Below are 22,193 nucleotides of genomic sequence, written 5' to 3' on the forward strand. Positions count from 1 at the left end.
TTTATAATGTTTCTGTAAATAGTCTTTAAATTTCTTCCAGTCTTCTTCCACCAACTTTTTCCCTGGTTTTGGATTCTGCCGGTCAAGAAATAACATCTCAGATGTGGATTAAAAGGGCTGTGCTGGCTTTTCTTGCTGTCAGAGTCCCTGGGGCAAAGAAACATGCCTGACGCCTATAGACTCTGCACCCAACCATTCTATCATTCTTTTTCCTGGTTTTTCTAGCAACATCCTCACCAGGTCCTTTTCTGGAGATGAGATGCGGAAAGAATGGAAACTCTTCCACTGAAGCAGTTCCAGCGCTACTGACTCTCCAGCTTTGGGATTGTCAAAAGAAAACATGAACCGGTTTGAGTCGGGCAGCCACATTCCTTTCCGCAAGGGGGACTCAGGTTGCTTCTGTCGTCTGTGTGCTCAAGGTGTGCTCTAGGAGGGGCCTGTGAGCCAACAGTGACCTCATGGGGGAAGGAGGGGCCGGAGCAGCTGGCCAGGCGTCCCAAGGGTGTGGCTGGCTGAAAATCAGCCAGGCAGCCACTTTGGGGTCTCCCAGAGGGCGGCAAGTGCCAGCGAGGAGGAACAAGCCCAGCGCCAGGTGAGTGTCTGGATACCTGCCCTTAGAACCCACCTGGGCTGCCCTTCTGGGTGCAGGGATAGAAGGGAGGTCTGCCGGGGGAAAGGGCACTGGCTCAGCACCCTGCAAGGACTCCCTGGATGTGAGGCAGTTCCTGGAAGGAGACTCAGCAGGGGAAACCCTATCCTGAAATCTTCATCTTGTTCCGTGTGTGTCAAGGCTGCCAGCATTTCCGTGTGATTTTATTTTCGGGAGTGTTTCTTATTTTATTGTATGGCTTGTTTATCTGATGGACATTTTTCCAGAAAAAGACTGCTCAGAGGCATTTTTCAATATGTTTTAAAAATGACAACAATCTTAAAAAACACAGGTGCGATGGAGCAGAGTGGCTGGAGAAACCCAGACAGATGGGTGGGGTATAAATAATAAATTATTATTATTATAGTACTATTATAATAATAAGGTAAAGGAACCCCTGACCATTAGGTCCAGTCGTGACCGACTCTGTGATTGCGGCGCTCATCTCGCTTTATTGGCCGAGGGAGCCGGCGTACAGCTTCCGGGTCATGTGGCCAGCATGACTAAGCCGCTTCTGGCGAACCAGAGCAGCGCACCGAAACGCCGTTTACCTTCCCACCGGAGTGGTACCTATTTATCTACTTGTACTTCATGCTTTCGAACTGCTACGTTGGCAGGAGCAGGGACCGAGCAACGGGAGCTCACCCCGTCACGGGGATTCAAACCACCGACCTTCTGATCAACAAGTCCTAGGCTCTGTGGTTTAACCCACAGCGCCACCCGCGTCCCTGTATTATAATAATAAACTGCAACAAACCAATTTCATGGTTTACATGCAGCAGCATTTGAAATGACAACAGCAACTTCTAGCTCAGTTGGGAGAACATGAGACACAACCTCCTGGTCATGGGCAAATGACCCCTGCATTGCAGAGGGTTGGACAAGATGACCCTCGTGGTCCTGTCCAACTCTACAAAAAAAATCAACATCTGAACCCCAGTTTGGTCAATACTGCAGGCAGGCTGTCACTGAAGCCAAAGTTTCCTCCCAACTGATTATGGGCTCCTGCTCAGAATAGAGTCAAACCTCCGGTATGTAAGATTTGCATCTTACAAATAAGAAATAGGCACAGAAGGCAAGTTAAAAATGATAGGAGTGATTAACCCTCATTTTTTATATATCCTGATTTCCTCACCTCTCCCCCGCCCACCCCAAAGTTCAACTGGTGCAGTTTTCAGTCTCTTATCTCCCAGCCTTTCAGCACTGGGGGTATTTTAATTCCCCCTAATTCTGTAGGCCCCTGCCCCACACTTCTGGGGCTTCACCAAGGATCTCACCCCACAAATGTCCTGACCCCACAAGCAGCTTATCCATTGACTGATACACGCCAGGGACTCAGCTGTCCTGTCAGGGTCTGCAGCAGCCACATTGACATTTGAAGGTTTAGATTAGCACTGCAGGCAGTTGTCCAAACTGGGTTGCCACATTTTTCCCCCTGGCCCTGCTCCTGTGCATTGTATAGCTACCCCACCCCTTAACAGGTATGGGAAGCCTCTGAATCTCAGGGTTATGGGTTCAAGTTCCATGCTGAACAAGATTCCTGCATTGAAGGCTACACTTCTATGATGCCTGGCAGAGAGGAAATCTGGAGGCTGTAAGTGGAGCTGTGGGTTAAACCACAGAGCCTAGGACTCAGAAGGTTGGTGGTTCGAATCCCCGCGATGAGGTGAGCTCCCGTTGTTCGGTCCCTGCTCCTGCCAACCTAGCAGTTCGAAAGCACGTCAAAGTGCAAGTAGATAAATAGGTACCGCTCTGGTGGGAAGGTAAACGGTGTTTCCATGCACTGCTCTGGTTCTCCAGAAGCGGCTTAGTCATGCTGGCCACATGACCCAGAAGCTGTACGCCGGCTCTCTTGGCCAATAAAGCGAGATGAGCGCCGCAACCCCAGAGTTGGTCACGACTGGACCTAATGGTCAGGGGTCCCTTTACCCTTTACCTTTAAGCCTTCACCTCTGGAGTGTGCGGTTAGGGTTAACATTTTCCCCATTCCCACCCTCCCTTGGACTCACTCTCCCTAAACTGCATAGCAATCACTTTAGACAATCAACACAATCTTAATAATCCCCTTGCCTCGCAGCTTGGAGCAGGAAGCCTCCTGTCCATAGCTGTCAACCTTCCCTTTTTTTGCGGGAAATTCCCTTATTCCAGCACCGTTTCCCACTGCTATCCCAGATTGTTAGATATCCCATAGACTGTCCCCGTGACAGATGAGGCTGCTAGTCCCTTATTTTCAAATCTGAAAGTTGACAGCTATCCTCCTGTCCCCTGGCAAGGGCATTGCTTGTGCGCAGGGAGGAAAGCACCCCCAGTTGAACTTTGACCTGGCTGTGTTGGTGCGCATGAGCAAGCCAGGGAAAAACAGGCGGCTGCTCCCTCCCAGCCTTCCTCTCCCTTCTGCCTGCCACATTCGTTGACACTCTTCTTCCAAGGGGGAGCGGCAGCCAGACAACTGGTTAAAAGCAGGGAGAGAGATGGCAAAATATTGGTTTTGGCCACCTGCCAAACTCCTAAGAAAAGCTCTACAGAGTTGGCTGAGTTTAGGAGGAAATACTGCCCTTCCTGGTCAGAGAGAGGACCTATTTTCCCCGCTGCCTTCAGTCCTAGAATCATAGAGCTGGAAGGGACCTCCAGTGTCATCTAGTCTAACCCTCTGCAAGGCAGGAATCCCCGCACCAAGCATTCAGGACAGATGGCCATCCAAGCTCTGCTTCCAAACCTGCAAGAAAGCATTTCAATGAAAGGCCTGGAAGTGGTGACTTTGAAGGCCTTCGTATGCCAACTTCCCTGTTTCCTTCCTTGAGTTCAGGGACTGTATTTTCCATGGAAGCAGGACTCTCTTTTTTGCACCACTTTTAATGGTTCTGTGAGACACGGAGAAAAAGGAGAAGCAGGACATTAAAAAAAACCAAAAAAACCTGGGATGGCTTTTGTAGTTCTGGAATTGTCCCCGGAAAAGCAGGGTCTGAGAGTTATATTGTCAGGCCATTTGACAAAAGAGCTCCTATTGCCTTAGCTGCTGTTATGTGTGGGGTTTGGGGTATGTGTGAAAGCACTTATCCCCGTGTCTTTGTAATGTCTGTAACAGTGATATATAATTTCTTACATATAAATGAAAAATACAACCAGTGGCATAGCGTGGGTTGTCAGCACCCGGGGCAAGGCAAGTAATTTGCACCCCCTAACCCGTGGATTTGCGCCCCCTAACCCTAACCCCCAGATGTTGCGCCCGGTGCAGCCGGCCCCCCCTGCACCCCCCACGCTACGCCACTGAATACAACTGATGATTTTTCAACCATTTCTCCCCACGCTCTTTCTTCTATAGAGCTGGGGTGATCTGCTGCTAGCCTGAAAGGCATCTCTCCCGTTGATCACCCGGCTGTAACTTCTCGTCCTGCGGCTCCCAGGATCTTCCTGCTGGATTCCCATGGATCGCGGGCTGACTGTCGAAAACCCCTACGCCAGCGTGAGCCTCCCTCGTGCCCAGCTCCCAGGCAGCTTCCTGAAGTATTACCTGGGCGAGGGCTGCACCCCAGACACGGTTCTCTCTGACCCCAGCAGCTGCTACACTTACTCGGCGCAGGAGAAGGAGAGGGAGGCCGCTCCACAGGGGGTGCCACCCAACGCCCCCTGGGGCACGCAGATGATCTCGACGCAGGAATCGTGGGCCCAGCCCTACAACCCCTATGCCAGCCTCAAGATGCCCCACCAGGGCTCTCCACAACCCTTCCACTGGAAGAGCCAGCAGGAGGGCTGCTGCTGCTGCTCCTGTTGCAGAAAATGCTGCCCCTGCTGCTGCAGAAAATGTGCCTGCGTCATCTGCTAACTCTGCCGGCGTTCATTGGGGGTTGCTCCCAGTCTGCTCTCCAGGTGTCTCTCTGCAGGCACACTTGAGGGCGCAGAGTGGGGCAGAAGATCTCCCTGGACCCCTTTTTCTTCTGCGTCTCTGAACTGGAGGTGGGTCAGGTGGGTGGGGAGGCAGGGAGTTGCTGGCTACTTGGGTGCCAGAATTGAGGGCCTTGGGGCCAAAATTGGGCCCTCTAGTGCTTTGTAAGAACACCCATCACCTCAGTCCTTTGGAGGCAGAGGTTGCCAAACCCCAAACCTGTGGACAGGCTGGTCTGGGGCAACTGGTCGCCAGGGTTCCCTTTCGTTATGGGCCAAATCAGCTGCTTCGAGGGGGACTCTGCCTCCCCTTCCGCCTCCTCTCTTCCATCACAGACTCGTTTTTTCCACATACCCATGAGCTTTCTGCTCTGTTCTTCCCTTATCCGAAGCGAAAGGAGCTGCTGTGGTTGCCTTTCTGGGCATGAGGTGACAGAACATTCCTAGGACTCTCACACCAAAGATCGCTTTGTGGGCCAAAGCAGCCATGCCCTTCAGCCTCCATTGGCAGTGCCACTCAGCCTCAGCTCCCCATATGTGGTGCCCGGTCTCTCTCTTCCTCCTCCTCTGCCGCTGCAAAGGCTTCCTAGTGTCCCTTGGAAGTAGGGTGGCCGTCTGTGGGAACTGGCTGCTTTGTGGAGGGCAAGGGGCCACACACCAACTGCCTGGTGTCACAAGGCTGGGAAATATATTCTGTTGCCAAGGAAAAGAATAATAAAGAAACAGAAGACATAATAAAGAAACAGAAGACAAAGGAAAATATATCCACTATTCTTCTTTTTAACTCTTGCACACTGAAAGCACCCTTGAGGAGGCGGGTTCAGGGTGTGTGTGTTCTTCATGTCTTTTCTTTTATTATTGAAAAAGGATGCCTATTTCTGTGGAAGTGGCACTTGAATTCCTGGAAGTGGGGGCTGCCCGCTTTAGCTACTGGCTTGAGCAGGGTCAAGCAAGAATTGCCTTCCATGGGGTGGAGTTGGGGGTGGTGCTTGTGAAGTTCACAAAGGGTGCTCTCTTTCCACCTGGTTGGAAGCTGGTCAGGTTGCACCGGGGGTGGGGTGGGGAGCAGGGCTGCCAACACCCCGCCCCACAAAATAGCCCTGCTGGAGTGAGGCATCTGATCAAGGCCTGTATTTTAAAATGAGCTTAAAAATATATTTGCAAATGTTTGTAGGTTTCATGCCAGGCAAAATCCAGCTGGCTAAGTACTCTGGCAGTATTTATCTTCCTGCTCTCCTGGACAAGGGCCCCCTTGATTTATAGCAGTAGCAGGAGCCACATTTCTCAAAGTTGTAAAAGGGAATTACAGGCTGGGAGCAAAGGTTATACTGACCCTATACACTACAGAATACAATCAAGCTGCAAAAACACTAATTAAGAGTTGGTAAATAGTTGATCAGAAAATAATATCATGTGCCTCCCATCAGATTCTAGCCATATTTTCCCAAGGTTTAAGGTATCCTGAGAAGGTTAAAGGGCAAAGAGCTAATGGAAAAAGCAGCTGGCTGGAAAAGGGGGGTGTAAAATGAAGAGGTTTTCTTTTTACTGAGTTTCTTTTACTTTGCAAAAGGCCTTTTCTTCTAAAAAGCTATCTATGTTATGTATGAGATTTATTGACTTAATGTAATTATGCAAAGGATTTAGAAAGTAAGAAATGTTAGATTCTTATGTTAGATTCTTATTTCATTGATGGTGTGTGAGAATGTGAACTCAAGATCTCTGTTTAAGATAAAATTTAATACCATGAGCCATCTGTTTTAGCCATTTGTTTTGAAGGGGCAGCAGGGGCAAAAGGTGATCTGGTAATTAAGGTCCCTTGTCGAGGCAAATGTAAGATATATGGCTACTTGTCTGCCATTTATGGATAGAGGGAAATATAGCTCTTTGTCTCCCATAAAAGGTAATAGGAAATGGGTGTATCTTTTATGATTGGTTCTAGCAAACAGCCAATAGGAATTTCAACCAGGCTGATTGGACAGAGGCAGCCAAAGGAGGAGCAAGGGGGCTGGGCTGAGGAAATATAAGTGCTGGCCATCAGGGCTGGAGTGGCCAGAGCTTTGGCAACCATATACCACTGTGCCTATCATTTATTTGTCTGACAAATAAATTATTATTTTAATTTCTATATTGCTGCGTTGAATATTTCATTCCAGCTAAGCGTTAACCACAAGCAGGGTGCTACAGGAGGGCTTCCTATGTGATTTCCCCCAACCTCCCTGTACTGAAAGAATGGTTCTCCCTGGACCAGGGTGGGGTGGGGTGGGGTGGGGGCGGCCAGTCTTGGCCCTGCTTACTCACCCCCCCCCCCCCGGTTTCCTAGTTCTCTGGGGAGTTGTGGTCCTTAGGGCACCAACTTGGTGCAGACCCAGAGATGCTTCAGAGCTTCACGAGCTGAAAGCCATTGTGATTGGCTACCCAAGGCAGTCCTACCATCCGCTGTCTGGGTGCATTGGAGGCCAGTTTGCACAACCTAGGTGCCAGTGGCTGCAGATGCCTCTGAGCCCTTTGTGTGTGTAAGCCACAGCGGAGACTCTTCCGTGTTTTTTTTATATATATATAATAATATTTTATTAAGTTTTACAAAAAAAAAAAACATAAAACAGCAATAAACAAACATCCTCACAACAGAAAAGAAACAGAAAAATAAACACTACAACACACAAACACAAAACAGCAAAATACAACAAAGAAAATAAACATATTAAAAACAATTTTTGTCTCTTTGTATTCTTTACATTAACTTATTACTCCGACTTCCCCAGACCTTCCTTCTCTGTATTCCATATCAAATAATCTGTCTGCAAATTCTTTCCCTCTATCATAATTTGATTTCCTGATACTCTTAAAGTCTTGTAAATAGTTACATTTCCTTTAATCTAACAAAAATATTGAATCTTTCTCTATTCACTTTTTAACTAAAAACCATTCAACCTCAATCCGATGTCATCAAACGTTCGTTATCTTATAATGTTTTTGTAGATAGTCTTTTAACTTTCTCCAGTCTTCCTTTACCGTCTCTTCTCCCTGGTCTCTGATTCTGCCGGTCATTTCTGCCAATTCCATATAGTCAGTAACTTTCATCTGCCATTCTTCCAGTGTGGGTAGCTGTTGTGTCTTCCAATACTGTGCGATGAGTATCCTTGCTGCTGCTGTAGCATACATAAAAAATGTCCAGCGGAGACTCTTCCAGGGCATCAGCTGTCTTGAGTTCAGGTTTCACCACAAGGCTCACCAGAGTTATAAACCCAGAGACACATCCGGAATATTGGGAGAGGCTCACGCTCTCCCCAGAGCTGCCCTAGAACCTGGAATCTCCAGCCGGATCTGTTTGATATGAACAAAGCAGCCAGAAAAAGGTTCTGTTTCTTTGCTTACAGCATTTGGTGACCCCCAAAGGGCTCCCCAAGTAGCTCACATACAAAACAAGATGGAAACACCCACTCTCATTCAGACATGTTGGCAGCACCAGCCTAACCGCATGACATGCAGCCCGAGACTGGGCACTGAGGATCCTGGGTCCTCCTGGATCCACTGGGTTCCTGGGTTTCGCAGCAGCTGCGAAAGAGAAGGATAGGCAAGAAGGAGCTGACTTGGCCATTTGGCCATTTCAGGTGCCCCTGCGACGCTGCCCTGACTTGGCAAATTTGTTGTTGTTTAGTCGTTTAGTCATGTCCAACTCTTCGTCCCCTGGCAATTCCTCCAGGGCCCATTTGCTCCACCCCCATTGTTCTGAGGTCCAGCGCCAAGGGCCTTCTAGCGGTTCCCTTATTGAGAGAAGCAAAGCTATGGGGAACCAGGCAGAGGGCCTTCTCGGTGGTGGCGCCCGCCCTGTGGAACGCCCTCCCATCAGATGTGAAAGAGATAAACAACTACCTGACATTCAAAAGACATCTGAAGGCAGCCCTGTTCAGGGAAGTTTTTAATGTGTGACATTTTAATGTATTTTTCATCTTTGTTGGACGCTGCCCAGAGTGGCTGGAGAAATAATAAATTATAATTATTGTTATTGTTGTTGTTGTTGTTACTGCTGAACTGCTGTTTGCCCTGGCTCAGCCTCGCCTCTCCGTCCACACGTTTCCTTGCACTGGCATTTGTGGCCAGTCAGGATTGTGCCCGTTCTGAACAGAGCAGATGCTGCTGGGGACGTAACGCCGCCATGGTGGGTGAGGGCACAGCATGATGCCAAATGCGCCCTCTGGTGTGACGTCCTGAGGGTGAGCAGAGGCAGAAGCCACCGGCGGAAATGGCGCTGCCACCATGCTGGGCCCAGTGGTGCCATCCTAAGGAGACACGCAAAGAGTAGGATCAGGGTTGAAACGGCGGATGTGAAACACACAAGTTTGGTAGGATTGCTACATTTTACAACAGAGCCATTGATTTAAACAGAGTAAAATGAAAAGGCGAAAAGGGAAAACGTAAAATAGAATCCTAGAATAGGTCCCGTCGGTCATCTAGTCTGACCCCGCAATGCAGGAATCTCAGCAAAAGCATCGAAAACAGATGGCCATCCAGCCTCTGCTTCAAAACTTCTCAGGAAGGAGAGACCACAAAATGTGCAGGTTGAATGCTTAAGTTGTGGGGATGGATGGGGTTGGTGCGATGATGTCATCACGCCGGGTACTCGTATGTGGGTGTATCTGCATGTGGGCGGACCCCGCCTGGAGACGGATAGAGGAGCAATCTTTACCCGCATACTAAAGTTTTGCTCATCCATCTTTGCTCTCAGGGAACAGTTATGGACCACAGGTATGAAGTTTACGGCATGTAATGCCTTAAGAGAGAATATTATGAAAATATACAGGTGGTACATGACACCAGTCAAGCTTGCAAAAATCTATCATTTGCCCGATAACAAATGTTGGAAATGTAAAGAAACTGAAGGTACATTCTTTCACCTTTGGTGGATGTGCCCAAGGATTAAGGCTTTTTGGGAGATGATATATAATGAAATGAAAAAGGTATTTAAATATACCTTCCCGAAGAAACCAGAGGCCTTTCTCCTGGGCATGGTTGGCCAATTGGTGTTAAAGAAGGATAGAACTTTCTTTATGTATGTTACAACAGCAGCAAGAATACTCATCTCGAAGTATTGGAAGACACAAGAACTACCCACTGTGGAAGAATGGCAGATGAAGCTGATGGACTATATGGAGTTGGCGGAAATGACCGGCAGAATCCGAAACCAGGGAGAAGAGTTGGTGGAGGAAGATTGAAAGAAATTTAAAGATTATTTACAGAAATACTATAAAATTTATGAATGTTAGAATGATGTTGGATTGATGTTAAAGGGTTATTAGTAATAATGGGATGAAGGAATATGGAAAAATGGAAGGTTAATAGACGAAAAGCTAAAGGTAGAATATATTAAGATCAAGATAATCATATATATTAAGATCAAGATAAGGATAAGGTAGAGGGAAGGGATTTGCTGAATAAATAATTGAACTGGAATGCAGAGAGGGGAGGTATGGGGAGGTCCGGGAAATAAGCGAACGCAAGAAATATTATGAAAACTGAATTGTTTTTATTTGTTTTTGTATTTTTCTTTTTTCTTATGTGAAAATTTTAATAAAATATTATTAAAAAAAAATAAAGTTTTGCTCATCCATCTTTGCTCTCAGGAAGCCAATAAGAGAACAGAAGGAATCCCTTGGTCTTCTGCCAAGTTCCTTCTGTCCTAATGAGAGGGGCCAGCAAATCCTACAAAGCAAATACATTGTTCTCTTATAAAACTGACATACTGGGTTCTCTCAGGGAGTGTGGATGAGTCTTGCCGGAAACCACAGCCCTGACTCAAGCTTTCTTTTAGAAAAGAAGGAGGAGGAGGAGGAAGCCCCTAGCCGTCCCAGAAGGAAAGGGACCACACAAAAGGTTCAGGCACCTTGAGGGATTTTTGGAATCAGCCTGGCCGCCCCTGCCTTTCAGCGTTTTCTGACAATGAATAAAGTCAGAACTGTGACTGGCGTGCAAGGAATTTCCACCGAGTGTCATTTGGACACTAAGCTGTTGTGGGGGGCCTAACTCTAAAGTCCCAAAAAGATGCACTCCCTCCCACCTTCACTTCAGGGCACATTTCTTCCCAGCTGCTCTCTTGTTTTCTAGCACTTGCAGTCTGAAACGTACCAATCGCCTAACCTGGCATAGATTTAAAAATGCCAGTTTAGCTACAGTTTAGCAGTTGGTCCCTTACCTTTCCCGCCCTGACCTGGCCACAGTGATCCATGCAACGGTCACCTCCAGGCTTGACTACTGTAATTCGCTCTACGCGGGGCTGCCCTTGAAGCTGTCCCAGAAACTCCAGCGGGTGCAGAATGCTGCAGCGAGGCTCCTCACGGGGTCTCTGCCATGGGAGCATATTCACCCAGTGCTTTTCCAGCTGCACTGGCTCCTGGTGGAGTACAGGGTCGGATTTAAGGTGCTGCTTTTGACCTTTAAAGCCCTTCACGGCCTAGGACCCTTGTACCTACAGGACCGCCTCACCCGGTATGCCCTACGGTCCATAAATAGCAACACCCTAGTGGTCCCAGGCCCAAAGGAACTTAGATTGGCTTCAACCAGAGCCAGGGCCTTTTCAACTCTGGCCCCGGCCTGGTGGAACGCTCTGCCTCATGAGACCAGGGCCCTGCAGGATCTGATTTCTTTCCGCAGGGCCTGTAAGACAGAGTTGTTCCGCCTGGCCTTTGGCTTGGAGCCAATTTGATTCCCTCCCTCCCTCTCTTTCTTTTTTCTTTTCCTTTCTCCTCCTGTGATGAGGCTACATTTTAATATTTTAATGTTTCAATATTTTAATGTTTTATTTTAATTTTGTTTTTTAAGTTGTAATCATTCAACTTGTTTTTATTATTGCTTGTTAGCTGCCCTGAGCCCGGCCTTGGATGGGGAGGTATTATTATTATTATTATTATTATTATTATTATTACATTTGTGACCAGTGCCTCCATAGAGACAGAAGCATCCAGGATCACACCGGGACTCCTGATGGCAGGTACAGGTGACTACTGCATCCCATCAAGAGCTGGGAGCTGGCAAACTGAACCGAAATCATTCCGGCCCAGCGCAGGACCAGAAAAACCGAATGTCACCAATCTTCTTCTCCTTCCATTGCAGCACTTCTGACAACTGAGCAGGTCGTGGTGAGGGGGCGGGTGGGTGAGGAAGGGGGCAAGTGGGGTCAGTGGGGTGGTGGGAGGGGGGCCCTCAATTTGCTGCCCTCCCAAAATGTCGGGTGTATGCCTGATCAGTGATCTCTGAAACTTTTTCCCATGTGAGGCTTAAATTGGGCACAAACATGAATCCTGCACTAGCTGAGACATTTGTTTTATTTTTCTGCCAAATCCCTCTGTTGAAATAATATGGAACACACAGAGGAGGTGGTGGGGCTAAGAGCAAATGAGCTACTTAATGTTGTGCAAGAAAACTGTGCTCCAGGTGAAGATGCAAACTGTAAATCCCGAGATGGTCCACAAGATGGCAGGAGAGCACCGTGGAGATATAGAAACAAACTTTATTCGCATCTGCCGATGGCCACAGCAACAATAAAACATTACAATATACACAGAAAAAGGAAATTTAGTATATAAGCACAGTTTAGGGGCCTGAATCAACAATCAATTTGCACTATCGAACCCCAAGAATGGATGCAGTACTATCACTCACTTTACCAAGATCAGGATCATAGCTGTCAACATTTCTCTTTTTTTAAGGGAAATTCCATTATTCCGAATAGGATTCCTCGCAAGAAAAGGGAAAAGTTGACAGCTATGATCAGAATGCTCAGCCTAATCACCCAACAGTATCTCCAGAAAATTTACCAGCTTGGCCCCCAGTATTTATAAAGGTAAAGGTAAAGGGACCCCTGACCATTAGGTCCAGTCGTGACCGACTCTGGGGCTACGGCGCTCATCTGGCTTTATTGGCCGAGGAAGCCGGCGTACACCTTCCAGGTCATGTGGCCAGCATGACTAAGCCCCTTTTGGCGAACCAGAGCAGCACACGGAAACGCCATTTACCTTCCCGCCAGAGCGGTACCTATTTATCTACTTGCACTTTGACGTGCTTTCAAACTGTTAGGTTGGCAGGAGCTGGGACCGAGCAATGGAAGCTCACCCCGTCACGGGGATTCGAACCACCAACCTTCTGATTGGCAAGTCCTAGGCTTTGTGGTTTAACCCGCAGCGCCACCCGCGTCCCTTCCAGTATCTATAACTGAGGTCAAAAACCTCATTACACAGCTAAAAAACAATAAAGCCCCGGGCATTGATCATTTGCCCCTGCTTGCGGCAATATTCTCTCATACTGATTCATCCGGCCTACTCCCCGACATATGGGCCACTGTGGTAATCATCCCAATATTCAAAAAGGGCCCTACATCGGATCTGGCTAGCTGTAGACCTATCAGTCTCTTACCTATTATTAGCAAACTAAACGCAAAGCATCTCCATAACAAACTAACCAACTGGATTGACGCCGAGGCTATCCTCGCTGAGGAGCAAGGAGGATTCAGGCAAGGCAGATCTACTATTGAGCACCGTGGAGATTCTTAGACTTGCCCTGATCGAGCAAAGAAGACCTGTGTGAAGAATTAGGTTTTCTACAAGCACATCTCTTGGCTGAATCGAAATATGCACTCCAAAACAGGGCACTGCATGAAATTCTCAATCCTACTGGATTGGAATTGGGCCCACAGTCTGCAGTGCAGGGTGGGATATGAAGACACAGTCGTAGGAATGGGATCCCCAGTGCCATTGCGGAGTACGGATGGAGAGATTCCTTCTTCCATCTTGTGATGTGAATGGGGCAGACATTCCTGATAAAACAAACCACCAGCCCATTCACACTCAGGATTTTTGTGGCAGGATCTCAAACTCCTTGTGAATGAATTGTATGAATTTTTATTTTGCTATCATCTCACACTTTGCCCTGGGGAACTTGGGCCTCCTAGACATTAGTTTTCTATTACTAATGTATCTGTACTGTCAGGGAACTGCCATCGGAGCTGGAGGCGGAGAGAAGGCTCCAGAGGGATGCCGGAGAGGGTCCCAGCAGGGAGAGAGGCAGCCCATCTGCTGGGGAAGGAAATCAGCGTAACACCAGTGGAGAAGGGGGGCAGATGGGGGAGTCGGAGAGGTGGCTCCAGGACTCCTCGCCGGAGACCAGCGGAGAGAGTACGGGTACTCCGCTGCCCACACCCTCCCTGTGCAGAAGACTTCCGCGCAGGGAGAGTAGGAGGAGACTGGGCATCAAACAGCTTTTATGCTGGAAGAGGTTCAAGAAACGCCCACTGACGGATTCTGCCAGCGACTGAGGCAGCCACGAAACTTGAGGCTGTCCAGACAGAAAGGGTTCAACCAGGCAACCTAGCCAGGAGTGGTGGCAACTTACGCACGAGCAACCCCTAGAACCATTACATGTACGTATTATTTGCATACATCTCTGTACACTACCTTCATTTTTTAACGAAATAGCAGTATGCAGGGATTTTTATAAATAGATAGGGTGAGCTATCAGGACTACAGATAACAAATAAATGAATAGATGAGGAGATCTATGATCTGCTGTGCTGCAATGGAACCTTTTCTATTATTATGCAAACTGCTGCTCATGAAACACGAACAGTTTAAGAGCAACACAGCATGCAATGGAACACGCAGTGTTAAGAAATCTCACTACAAGGTAGAAAACCTAATAACTGGATATGACAAAGACCCACAGTTATGGATTTATTGGAAAGCTAAAATGGACATAGGCAGGACATGGGGCCAGAGACGACTTAGCAGTGTTAATACGGAGACCGTGCAATCTTAATGGATGCAGGAGGCAAACAACAAAAATGGCCGGAGAGAACTTGAAGAGGCCTCTATCCAAAGATGGACGTGAGATGCTATAGAAGAATGAGAAACTGCAGACATGGTCCTAAAGTCCTCATTAATCCACATGCTAGATTCCAATTAGTCCCCACATGCTGGACATTTATGCAGAACAACAGAAACTCTGCATATAAAGGCACAGCTAACGTAATGCATAATTTAGCCCTGAATGGCAGTTCTTCTCTTTGCCTATCTCTGCCAGTGCCATCAGGAATGCATCGTTCCTCCCTGGCCGCAATAGCAGGAAGCAAGAGGTACTGGGGAGAGATGAGGAAAGGAGTGTGAAAATTAATCAGTGTAATTGGAGTGTAAATCCCTAGCGTGTGCCTCTGCCACCAGGACTGCAGGGAACTTCTGCAAGCACTTGGTTAGCAGCCTCTGCCTTAAACCTGGTGCATTCCAGCGCATCTGGCTAATAAAAGGGCAGGTAAAACTGGGGAGCTTGAAGGGAGTAGCTCAAAAGAACCCCAGTCAGACTATAAACGCTTGCCTCCAGCTAGGCTTCTCTGGTTCTCCGTTCAACAGTGGGTCCTGAAATATGTGAGGTTCTTTCCTCCTGGGACTTTCGCAACACGGTCAGTCTGAGTAGAAACAATTCAAGAGCTTGACATTGTCTTGAATCCACTAATAAGGTTATTTCAACTCAACCTTCCATAGTCCCCGCTGATGTTTCAGTAGCTATCACAGACCCGAAGCCTTTCTCACAAATGTGTATGGCCACCAGGCAGCGGAGGTTTAGGTTCAGAGTTTTTCTTTTCTTGGATGGGCTACTTTCCCATTTGTCCCTCATTTCCCTCTACAGAATGTGCAGAAACCGTCTTCTTGACCGTTGGACCCACTCTTGGTCTTGCCCGCTGAATGTGCCAGAGCTTGTCTTCGTAAGCAGGGGGAAACCCTTACTCACCGAAGGTGTGTGATATAAAACGGTTCTTGGTTAATTAAAGGTAAAGGTACCCCTGCCCGTACGGGCCAGTCTTGACAGACTCTAGGGTTGTGCGCTCATCTCACTCTAAAGGCCGGGAGCCAGCGCTGTCCGCAGACACTTCCGGGTCACGTGGCCAGTGTGACAAGCTGCATCTGGCGAGCCAGCGCAGCACAGGGAACGCCGTTTACCTTCCCGCTGGTAAGCGGTCCCTATTTATCTACTTGCACTTTGACGTGCTTTTGAACTGCTAGGTTGGCAGGCGCTGGGACCGAATGACGGGAGCGCACCCCACCGCGGGGATTCGAACCGCCGACCATGCGATCGGCAAGTCCAAGGCGCTGAGGTTTTACCCACAGCGCCACCCGCGTCCCACCCTTGGTTAATTAGATGCCATCTATAAGCAGAATGAATAAATCGCTGTGTTTAACAAGAACATAATTACAGCAAGAGAAACAACACTTTATGACATGAAAGTAGCAATTATTTTAGGCAGCTCTTTAGGAGCTGCAATTTACTTTTGGTAGTTGCAAGACAGCATGCTGTTTCATCTGCCACATTTGTTGGTTGATTGTTATTCAGCATTTTTTCACTTGAAAAATGGTTTTGTAGTATGTTGAGAAGCCTTGGATATATTGCTTTTTAAATCTTCTTCAGTGACAGAGAATGCACAAATAGATCTTATTTATATTCAATAGCATTATAATTGGCATTACTTTCAAGTGAGTGTTTTGAAGCCATCTCAAAGAAAACTTTCCCCTCCAATAGAAACTTCTGCTGCTCCCAGGTGGGTGGAAAATTAATCCCACCTGGTTTCAGTTACATAACAAAACAGCTAGTAATGCCAAATAAAGTGACTTAAATATATATAGCTAAATAACTGTGACATTTTGTGAGGCTGCTGTACTTTTCTGTGGAAGCATTTTTTGGATCAAGCAGCAACAGAACATTTGAACAAAGCTATCCTCTATAGATTTGCCCAAAGCTGGCAGAATGCTGACAAGTGTTTTTGTGTAATAGGGAAGCAAACAAATAGATTTCTAGAGGAGAATTCTTTAATAAAGCCAATGTAGGCAATTACCCAAGACTTCACTGGAGGCAGTGCTGAAAGCTGCAAGGTACATCTAATGGCTCATCAATTACTAGCAGCCAAAAGGTAGGGTTACTGTCAGGGATAAGACAGGCTGATGCACACTAATGATTAGCTCACTATGCCATTACACGTGGCTTCATTATCTCCTGAACTTTGTTTGCTGATATCCATCAGTTTAGCAAGCCATCAGAAGTACAGAAAAGTAGTCGGAACCTAAGAAGCATAATAAATTATTTCTTGCCTGCTGTTGGAAGAAACCTCCAATTTTACCACCTGCTAGCCATTGCTGTTGTTTACAATCAAATCCTTTGGTTCACCATCAAATCCCTAGATAGACTATCCTTCAGTGTCCAACATTTATTAAAGGGAAACAGGCACATTTCTGTATGAAAGAGAAGGTGCTCATGCTAAAGCAACAAAGAAATACTTGAAAAAGTCAGTGCTTGACATACTCCACTATTTTTGGAGACATCTAATGCCCACTGTATTGTACAAGTTTGCCCGTACATGAAGACTGCGCCTGCTTCTTCCCATATGTGCCAGTGGACCCACCTTCAAAGGTGAACCAACAGCTCAATGCCTTTTCTTTCATATCCAACTTGATCTTGTCCTAAATGGAAAACCCTTGAGATTTCTCACCCAGCCAAGACTGGGAAAGACTATGGAAGGAGAATTTAAAATTCACAGCATGTGTGACATTAAAAGAAAATGTTATGGAAATGTTTTACAGATGGTATATAACACCGGTAAAACTAGCGAAAATGTACAAGACATGTAATAAGTGTTGGAAATGTAAAGAGAATGAAGGTTCATTTTATTACATGTGGTGGGAATGTAAGAAAGTGAAAGGCTTCTGGGAAATGATATATAATGAATTGAAAAAGATTTTAAAATATACATTTACAAAGAAGCCAGAGGTCTTTCTGTTAGGCATTTTAGGAAAAGAGATAAAAGGAAGGATAGCAAGTTCTTTCAATGTGCGGTGACAGCAGCAAGGGTGTTACTGGCTCAGAAATGGAAACAACAAGAAATACCAACAATGGAAGAATGGAGAAGGAAGCTGTTAGACTATGCTGAGTTGGATAAAATGACTGGAAAGATTAGATACTTAAGAGACCAAAAGTTCGCAGAAGACTGGGGAAAATTTGTTGAATATCTGGAGAGTATAAGTGAGGGACAAATAACGCTAGAGGGATTTTAAAAAGCACTGTGAAACGTGAGAGGTATTGTTTAAAGGGAATAAAAAAAAAGGGGTTTAAGTAATGACAATACAAATATAAGAAATGCGTAAACCAATAATGATCACGAAAGATTTACGGAAAAGCTGAAGGAAGTCCAGAAAAGAAGGGTTTTGTGAAAATTTGGATGTGAAAAGAATGTATGATTTGTTTTTGTTGTAAATTAATAAAATTATTTTTTTTAAAAAAGAGATTTTTCACCCAGCCACTCTGGTCACTGTTGCCGGCCCTTCCATCGCCTCCCCACCTTTCCCTTGTTTCCTGTTGTCTCTGGATAATAGCAGAACGAGCGTCTCTACTAGGCAGAGATGGGCCTAGGCTGCCTTGCACTCTTGGCAAGAAGCTGTACTGGTCCCCACAAAGCCAAGAGAAACCATGGACCAGAAACTCAAAAGCGGCTTGCTGCCTTCCCTTCTGCCTCCTTCCTCCTTCCCTTCCTTTCCCCCCTCCTGCAATTCATCCTGCTCTGTCTTCCTTCCGAGCCCCGCTGGGCCCTCCACACACACTTCAAATACTGCTGCAGGCTGACTGGGGAGGGGGCCACAGAGGGCTGCTGCGATGGCCCTTGCCAACCACCAGATTCCTCTGCAGAGGCACCCAGAGGAGCCGGCATGCCTCGCCAGGCCTCCTAGAGGAGTAGCAGAGCTTTCCGGGGGAGTGTGCAGGTGAGCTCCTAGCCACTCCAAGCCAGACTGGAGAAGCATGGTTTTTGCAACCCCCTGGGCCTGCCCCCGCCCCCATAGTAGGGTCCAGATAACTCCTCTCACATAGAATCATAGAGTTGGAAGAGACCACAAGGGCCATTGAGTCCAACCCCCTGCCAAGCAGGAAACACCATCAGAGCACTCCTGACATATGGTTGTCAAGCCTCTGCTTAAAGACCTCCAAAGAAGGAGACTCCACCACACTCCTTGGCAGCAAATTCCACTGTCAAACAGCTCTTACTGTCAGGAAGTTCTTGAAATATTGAAAGCAAGCTTGGAGGGGGAGGTTTGAGTTGTAGCAACTAGCTCTGCTCCCGATACACCAGCTGGATGCGTGTTCAGTGTCGGCGTGAAACAGTCCTATGGCCAAGTGAACGCTTCATTCACACGAGAGGAAATCCACCACATCAGCTTCGTATTGAGGAGGCAGGGATATTGGTACACATTGGTACACAATCCCCTTTACCTAGACACCAGAAAAGTGGCTGGGAGGAGGTCCGGCTAGCCAGCAAAACCCCTTCACCCTTGCTTTCTGACCCCTCTGCAGTGAAGAGAAATGATTTCTTAAACTCCCTGAAGCAAATGTGCTCTTCCCTACCAAAGGGCAGCCAAATGTCATGTAATCTTAACGCTCATCATCTAACCCATGGATAGGATAACTAAGGCCCAGGGGCTGGATCCGGCCCAATCGCCTTCTAAATCTGCCCCACGGACGGTCCGGGAATCAGTATGTTGTTACATGAGTACAATGTGTCCTTTTATTTAAAATCTCTGAGTGATTTGTGGGGCCTCCAAGTTACAGGGAACCAGGCAGAGGGCCTTCTCGGTAGTGGCGCCCGCCCTGTGGAACGCCCTCCCATCAGATGTCAAAGCGATAAACAACTACCTGACATTCAGAAGACATCTGAAGGCAGCCCTGTTTTTAATATGTGACATTTTAGTGTATTTTTCATCTTTGTTGGAAGCCGCCCAGAGTGGCTGGGGAAACCCAGCCAGATGGGCGGGGTACAAATAATAAATTATTATTATTATTATTATTATTATGCCTGGTGTTTTTACATGAGTAGAATGTGTGTTTTTAATTTAAAATGCATCTCTGGGTTATTTGTGGAGCATAGAAATTCGCTCATTCCACCCCCCCCCATATAGTCTGGCCCCCCCACAAGGTATGAGGGACAGTGGAGCGGCCCCCTGCTGAAAAAGTTTGCTGACCCCTGATCTAACCACTACCATGAATTCATTGGGATTGAAGTCTCCCCCCCCCCCCTTGTATTTGCGTTGGAGGCTATTTCAGGGTGTCTTCTAAGATTCCAGAGTAACTTTGCAGAGGTGCCTAAGGGTGGTGTCAGGGCTGGCTCCGGGTCCCAGCTCACCAAGGACCAACGCTAGCCGATAGTACAGTATCAAAGTCTTTATTGAAGAATAGTCTCCATTTACAAGTCTCAGCGTCCCAGCCCTACGTCTGGACTTTAGACCGGCGAAGCTCTGTCTGGATCTCCACCCCCTGTGCACCAGCTTAAGACTCTAATCTTACTCCACCTCTTCCTTCTCTCTCTCTTCCTCTGGGTCTTACTACCCCCCGGGGTCTCATTCCTCCTGGACTCTTCCGACGCAGAGCTTGACCCCTCTGACTCCTCCCCCTCTCTTCGGCGGGCTTTAGGACCTGGCTCCTTACCCGGGCTGCCCACCTTGCCGCCCTCCTTTACATTTGAACTTGGCGCGCGCGCGCGTTTTACTTTCCGGATGACCGTTTCCTCGCTCCCTGACGAGGGTGTGGCCACTCCTGCCTCACGTTCTCCCTCTGCCTGCGCGCTCCCTGATCCCGATGCCTTGGACTCCTCCCCCCTACTGCACTCTGGGGGGGACGCTGGTCCGGATTTCCAGCTGCTACTCTCTGAGTCCCCTCTGGCCCCTTCTTCCCGAGGTGTCCCCCTGGGCACTCCCCTTGCCCTGACCATAGGGGCCCCTTTCTGTGAATCCTCCGAGTCACTGGAGAGGCTCAGAGACCTTGGACTACTGTCGCCGCTGACATCTCCTTCCGACTCCTCCCCCTCGCTCTCCGTTTCTTCCCTCTCCTGTGACTCTGCTCCTGAACCCCTGACATCCATCCCCCCCTCGAAGCCCCCCCTTCCCCCCTCCCCTTCCTCCGGCGGGGGTGCTGGGTGCTCCGTCGTTGTGGGGGTGAATGGTGGATACAGTTCGTCCCCCGTGGCGTGCATCCAGTTAGAGAAATCCGGCTCGTCCTCCATGTCTTCGCCGACCTCGTTGTCCTCTGCTTCCATCTCCGTGCCGCCATGCTCGAACCCAACGTCCTCCCCCATCACGTCCATGTCCCTCTCACCCTCGTTCCCCTCTGGGTCCGTTGCCTGCCAAGGGCCCCTCAGCCACCTCTCCTCTCCTCGATTGTCCCACCAAAACGAGCGGTCTGAGGCAAACCCCGAGGGCGAGCCCTCCGGTGAACGTGTGTCTAATGCTGGTTCTTCGTCCGAGGTGAATCCCTGGAACGTGCTGGTAGAAAGCGTGGGTGTGAAAAGCCAGTCGTCGAAATACTCGGCTGGCATGGGCCTGTGTGGGAACAAGGCATGAAACTCCTCTTTGAGGAGAGGCTCGTCCAGGGCATAGTCCGGCACCCAACTGTTGGCGCTGGCCGGGGTACCTTCCCTTGCGAGAAAATATTCTACTCCCTCTTCCCCCCATCTCGAGTCCAAAATCTCTGTGACCTGGTTGATGGGTTCCCTTCTTGGCGACTCCCTCCTTGGGGGGATCTCCTTATACTGGCCTGGTGCCGTGCCCTGCGCCTGAAATCGGTGAGGTGCTTTGTAGGGCGTGAGCACCGACCTATGGAATACTGGGTGCATTCTGGATCCTTCCGGAAGTGTCAACCGGAAGGCCACCGGATTGATCTGTGCCTCAACTAGGTAAGGTCCTAGCTGCTTATGTCCGAGTTTCTTCTTAGCTAAGGATCTGGTCGGCACTGCGTGGGCCGCTAACCACACCCAGTCTCCCACCTGTATGTCTTCACCAACCCTCCTGTGCTTGTCAGCCTGCAGTTTGTATGCGTGCTTTGCCAGCTCTAACTGCCTCCTAAGCTGCTCGTGGACTTCCTGCAATTCCGCCGCCAAGACTTCCGCTGCCTGTGGCTCCCCCTCCCCCAGTCTCTCTAATCCCGGGAAGGTTCTGGGATGCCTCCCGTTGTTGGTGAAGAACGGCGTCACCCCTGTGGACACGTGCTTCGTGTTGTTGTAAGCGAACTCAGCGAGCGGCAGGTAGTCCACCCATGTCGTCGGCTGTTGATTTGCGTAGCATCTCAGGTACTGCTGCATGACGGCGTTGACGCGTTCCGCTTGTCCATTGGTCTGCGGGTGTCTCGCCGACGCTAGGTTGATCTTGACGTTCAGGAAACCCATCAGCTTCTGCCAGAAGCTCGAAATGAACTGGCGCCCCCTGTCGGACAAGATAGACCGTGGCAGTCCATGCACTCTGAAGACGTGGTCTATGAACAGTTTGGCGGTCTGTTCTGCCGTGGCCACCTTCGCGCACGGAATGAAGTGGGCCATTTTAGTGAACATGTCCACCACCACTAGCACTGCCGTTTTACCCCTTGAGCTGGGTAAATCCGTGACAAAGTCCAGGGCCACCCTCTCCCACGGTTCGCTCGGAGTCTGCAGCGGTTCGAGCAGTCCCGCCGGGGGTTTGTGCACTGACTTGGCCCTTTGGCAGGTGTCGCACCTCGAGACGTACTCCGCGACTTCCCCCCGCATCTTGGGCCACCAAAAATCTCTGGCAACGAGTTCTGCCGTCTTCTCCTTGCCAAAGTGCCCGGCGGTGGGTGCGTCGTG

The 22,193-nt window shown here is 48.5% G+C and overlaps 1 protein-coding gene across 2 annotated transcripts; it reads left to right on the forward strand.

Annotated features, from left to right (window-relative positions):
* Nucleotides 1–386: 386 nt before the first annotated feature.
* CYSRT1 (cysteine rich tail 1) lies at nucleotides 387–9,242 on the forward strand. 2 transcript variants are annotated; one of them, XR_014502808.1, is made up of 4 exons: nucleotides 387–592; nucleotides 3,972–5,639; nucleotides 6,716–7,070; nucleotides 7,722–9,242. XR_014502808.1 is itself a non-coding variant. In XM_083403234.1 (2 exons), the coding sequence occupies exon 2, from the start codon at nucleotides 4,074–4,076 to the stop codon at nucleotides 4,470–4,472; it is 399 nt and encodes a 132-aa protein (XP_083259360.1). In that variant the 5' UTR covers nucleotides 453–592; nucleotides 3,972–4,073; the 3' UTR covers nucleotides 4,473–5,237. The 2 variants fall into 2 exon arrangements, 1 of the variants encoding a protein (XP_083259360.1); XM_083403234.1 differs by lacking the exons at nucleotides 6,716–7,070; nucleotides 7,722–9,242 and having other exon boundaries at nucleotides 453–592; nucleotides 3,972–5,237.
* The last annotated feature ends 12,951 nt before the right edge of the window (nucleotides 9,243–22,193 follow it).

This window comes from Podarcis tiliguerta (assembly GCF_965153285.1).
Source record: "Podarcis tiliguerta genome assembly, chromosome: 1".
In the NCBI taxonomy this organism is placed as follows: Eukaryota; Metazoa; Chordata; class Lepidosauria; order Squamata; family Lacertidae; genus Podarcis; species Podarcis tiliguerta.

Bases quoted from the DNA above. Each gene is read 5' to 3' on its own strand.
- CYSRT1 (XM_083403234.1), top strand. From the start codon at position 4,074: ATGGATCGCGGGCTGACTGTCGAAAACCCCTACGCCAGCGTGAGCCTC.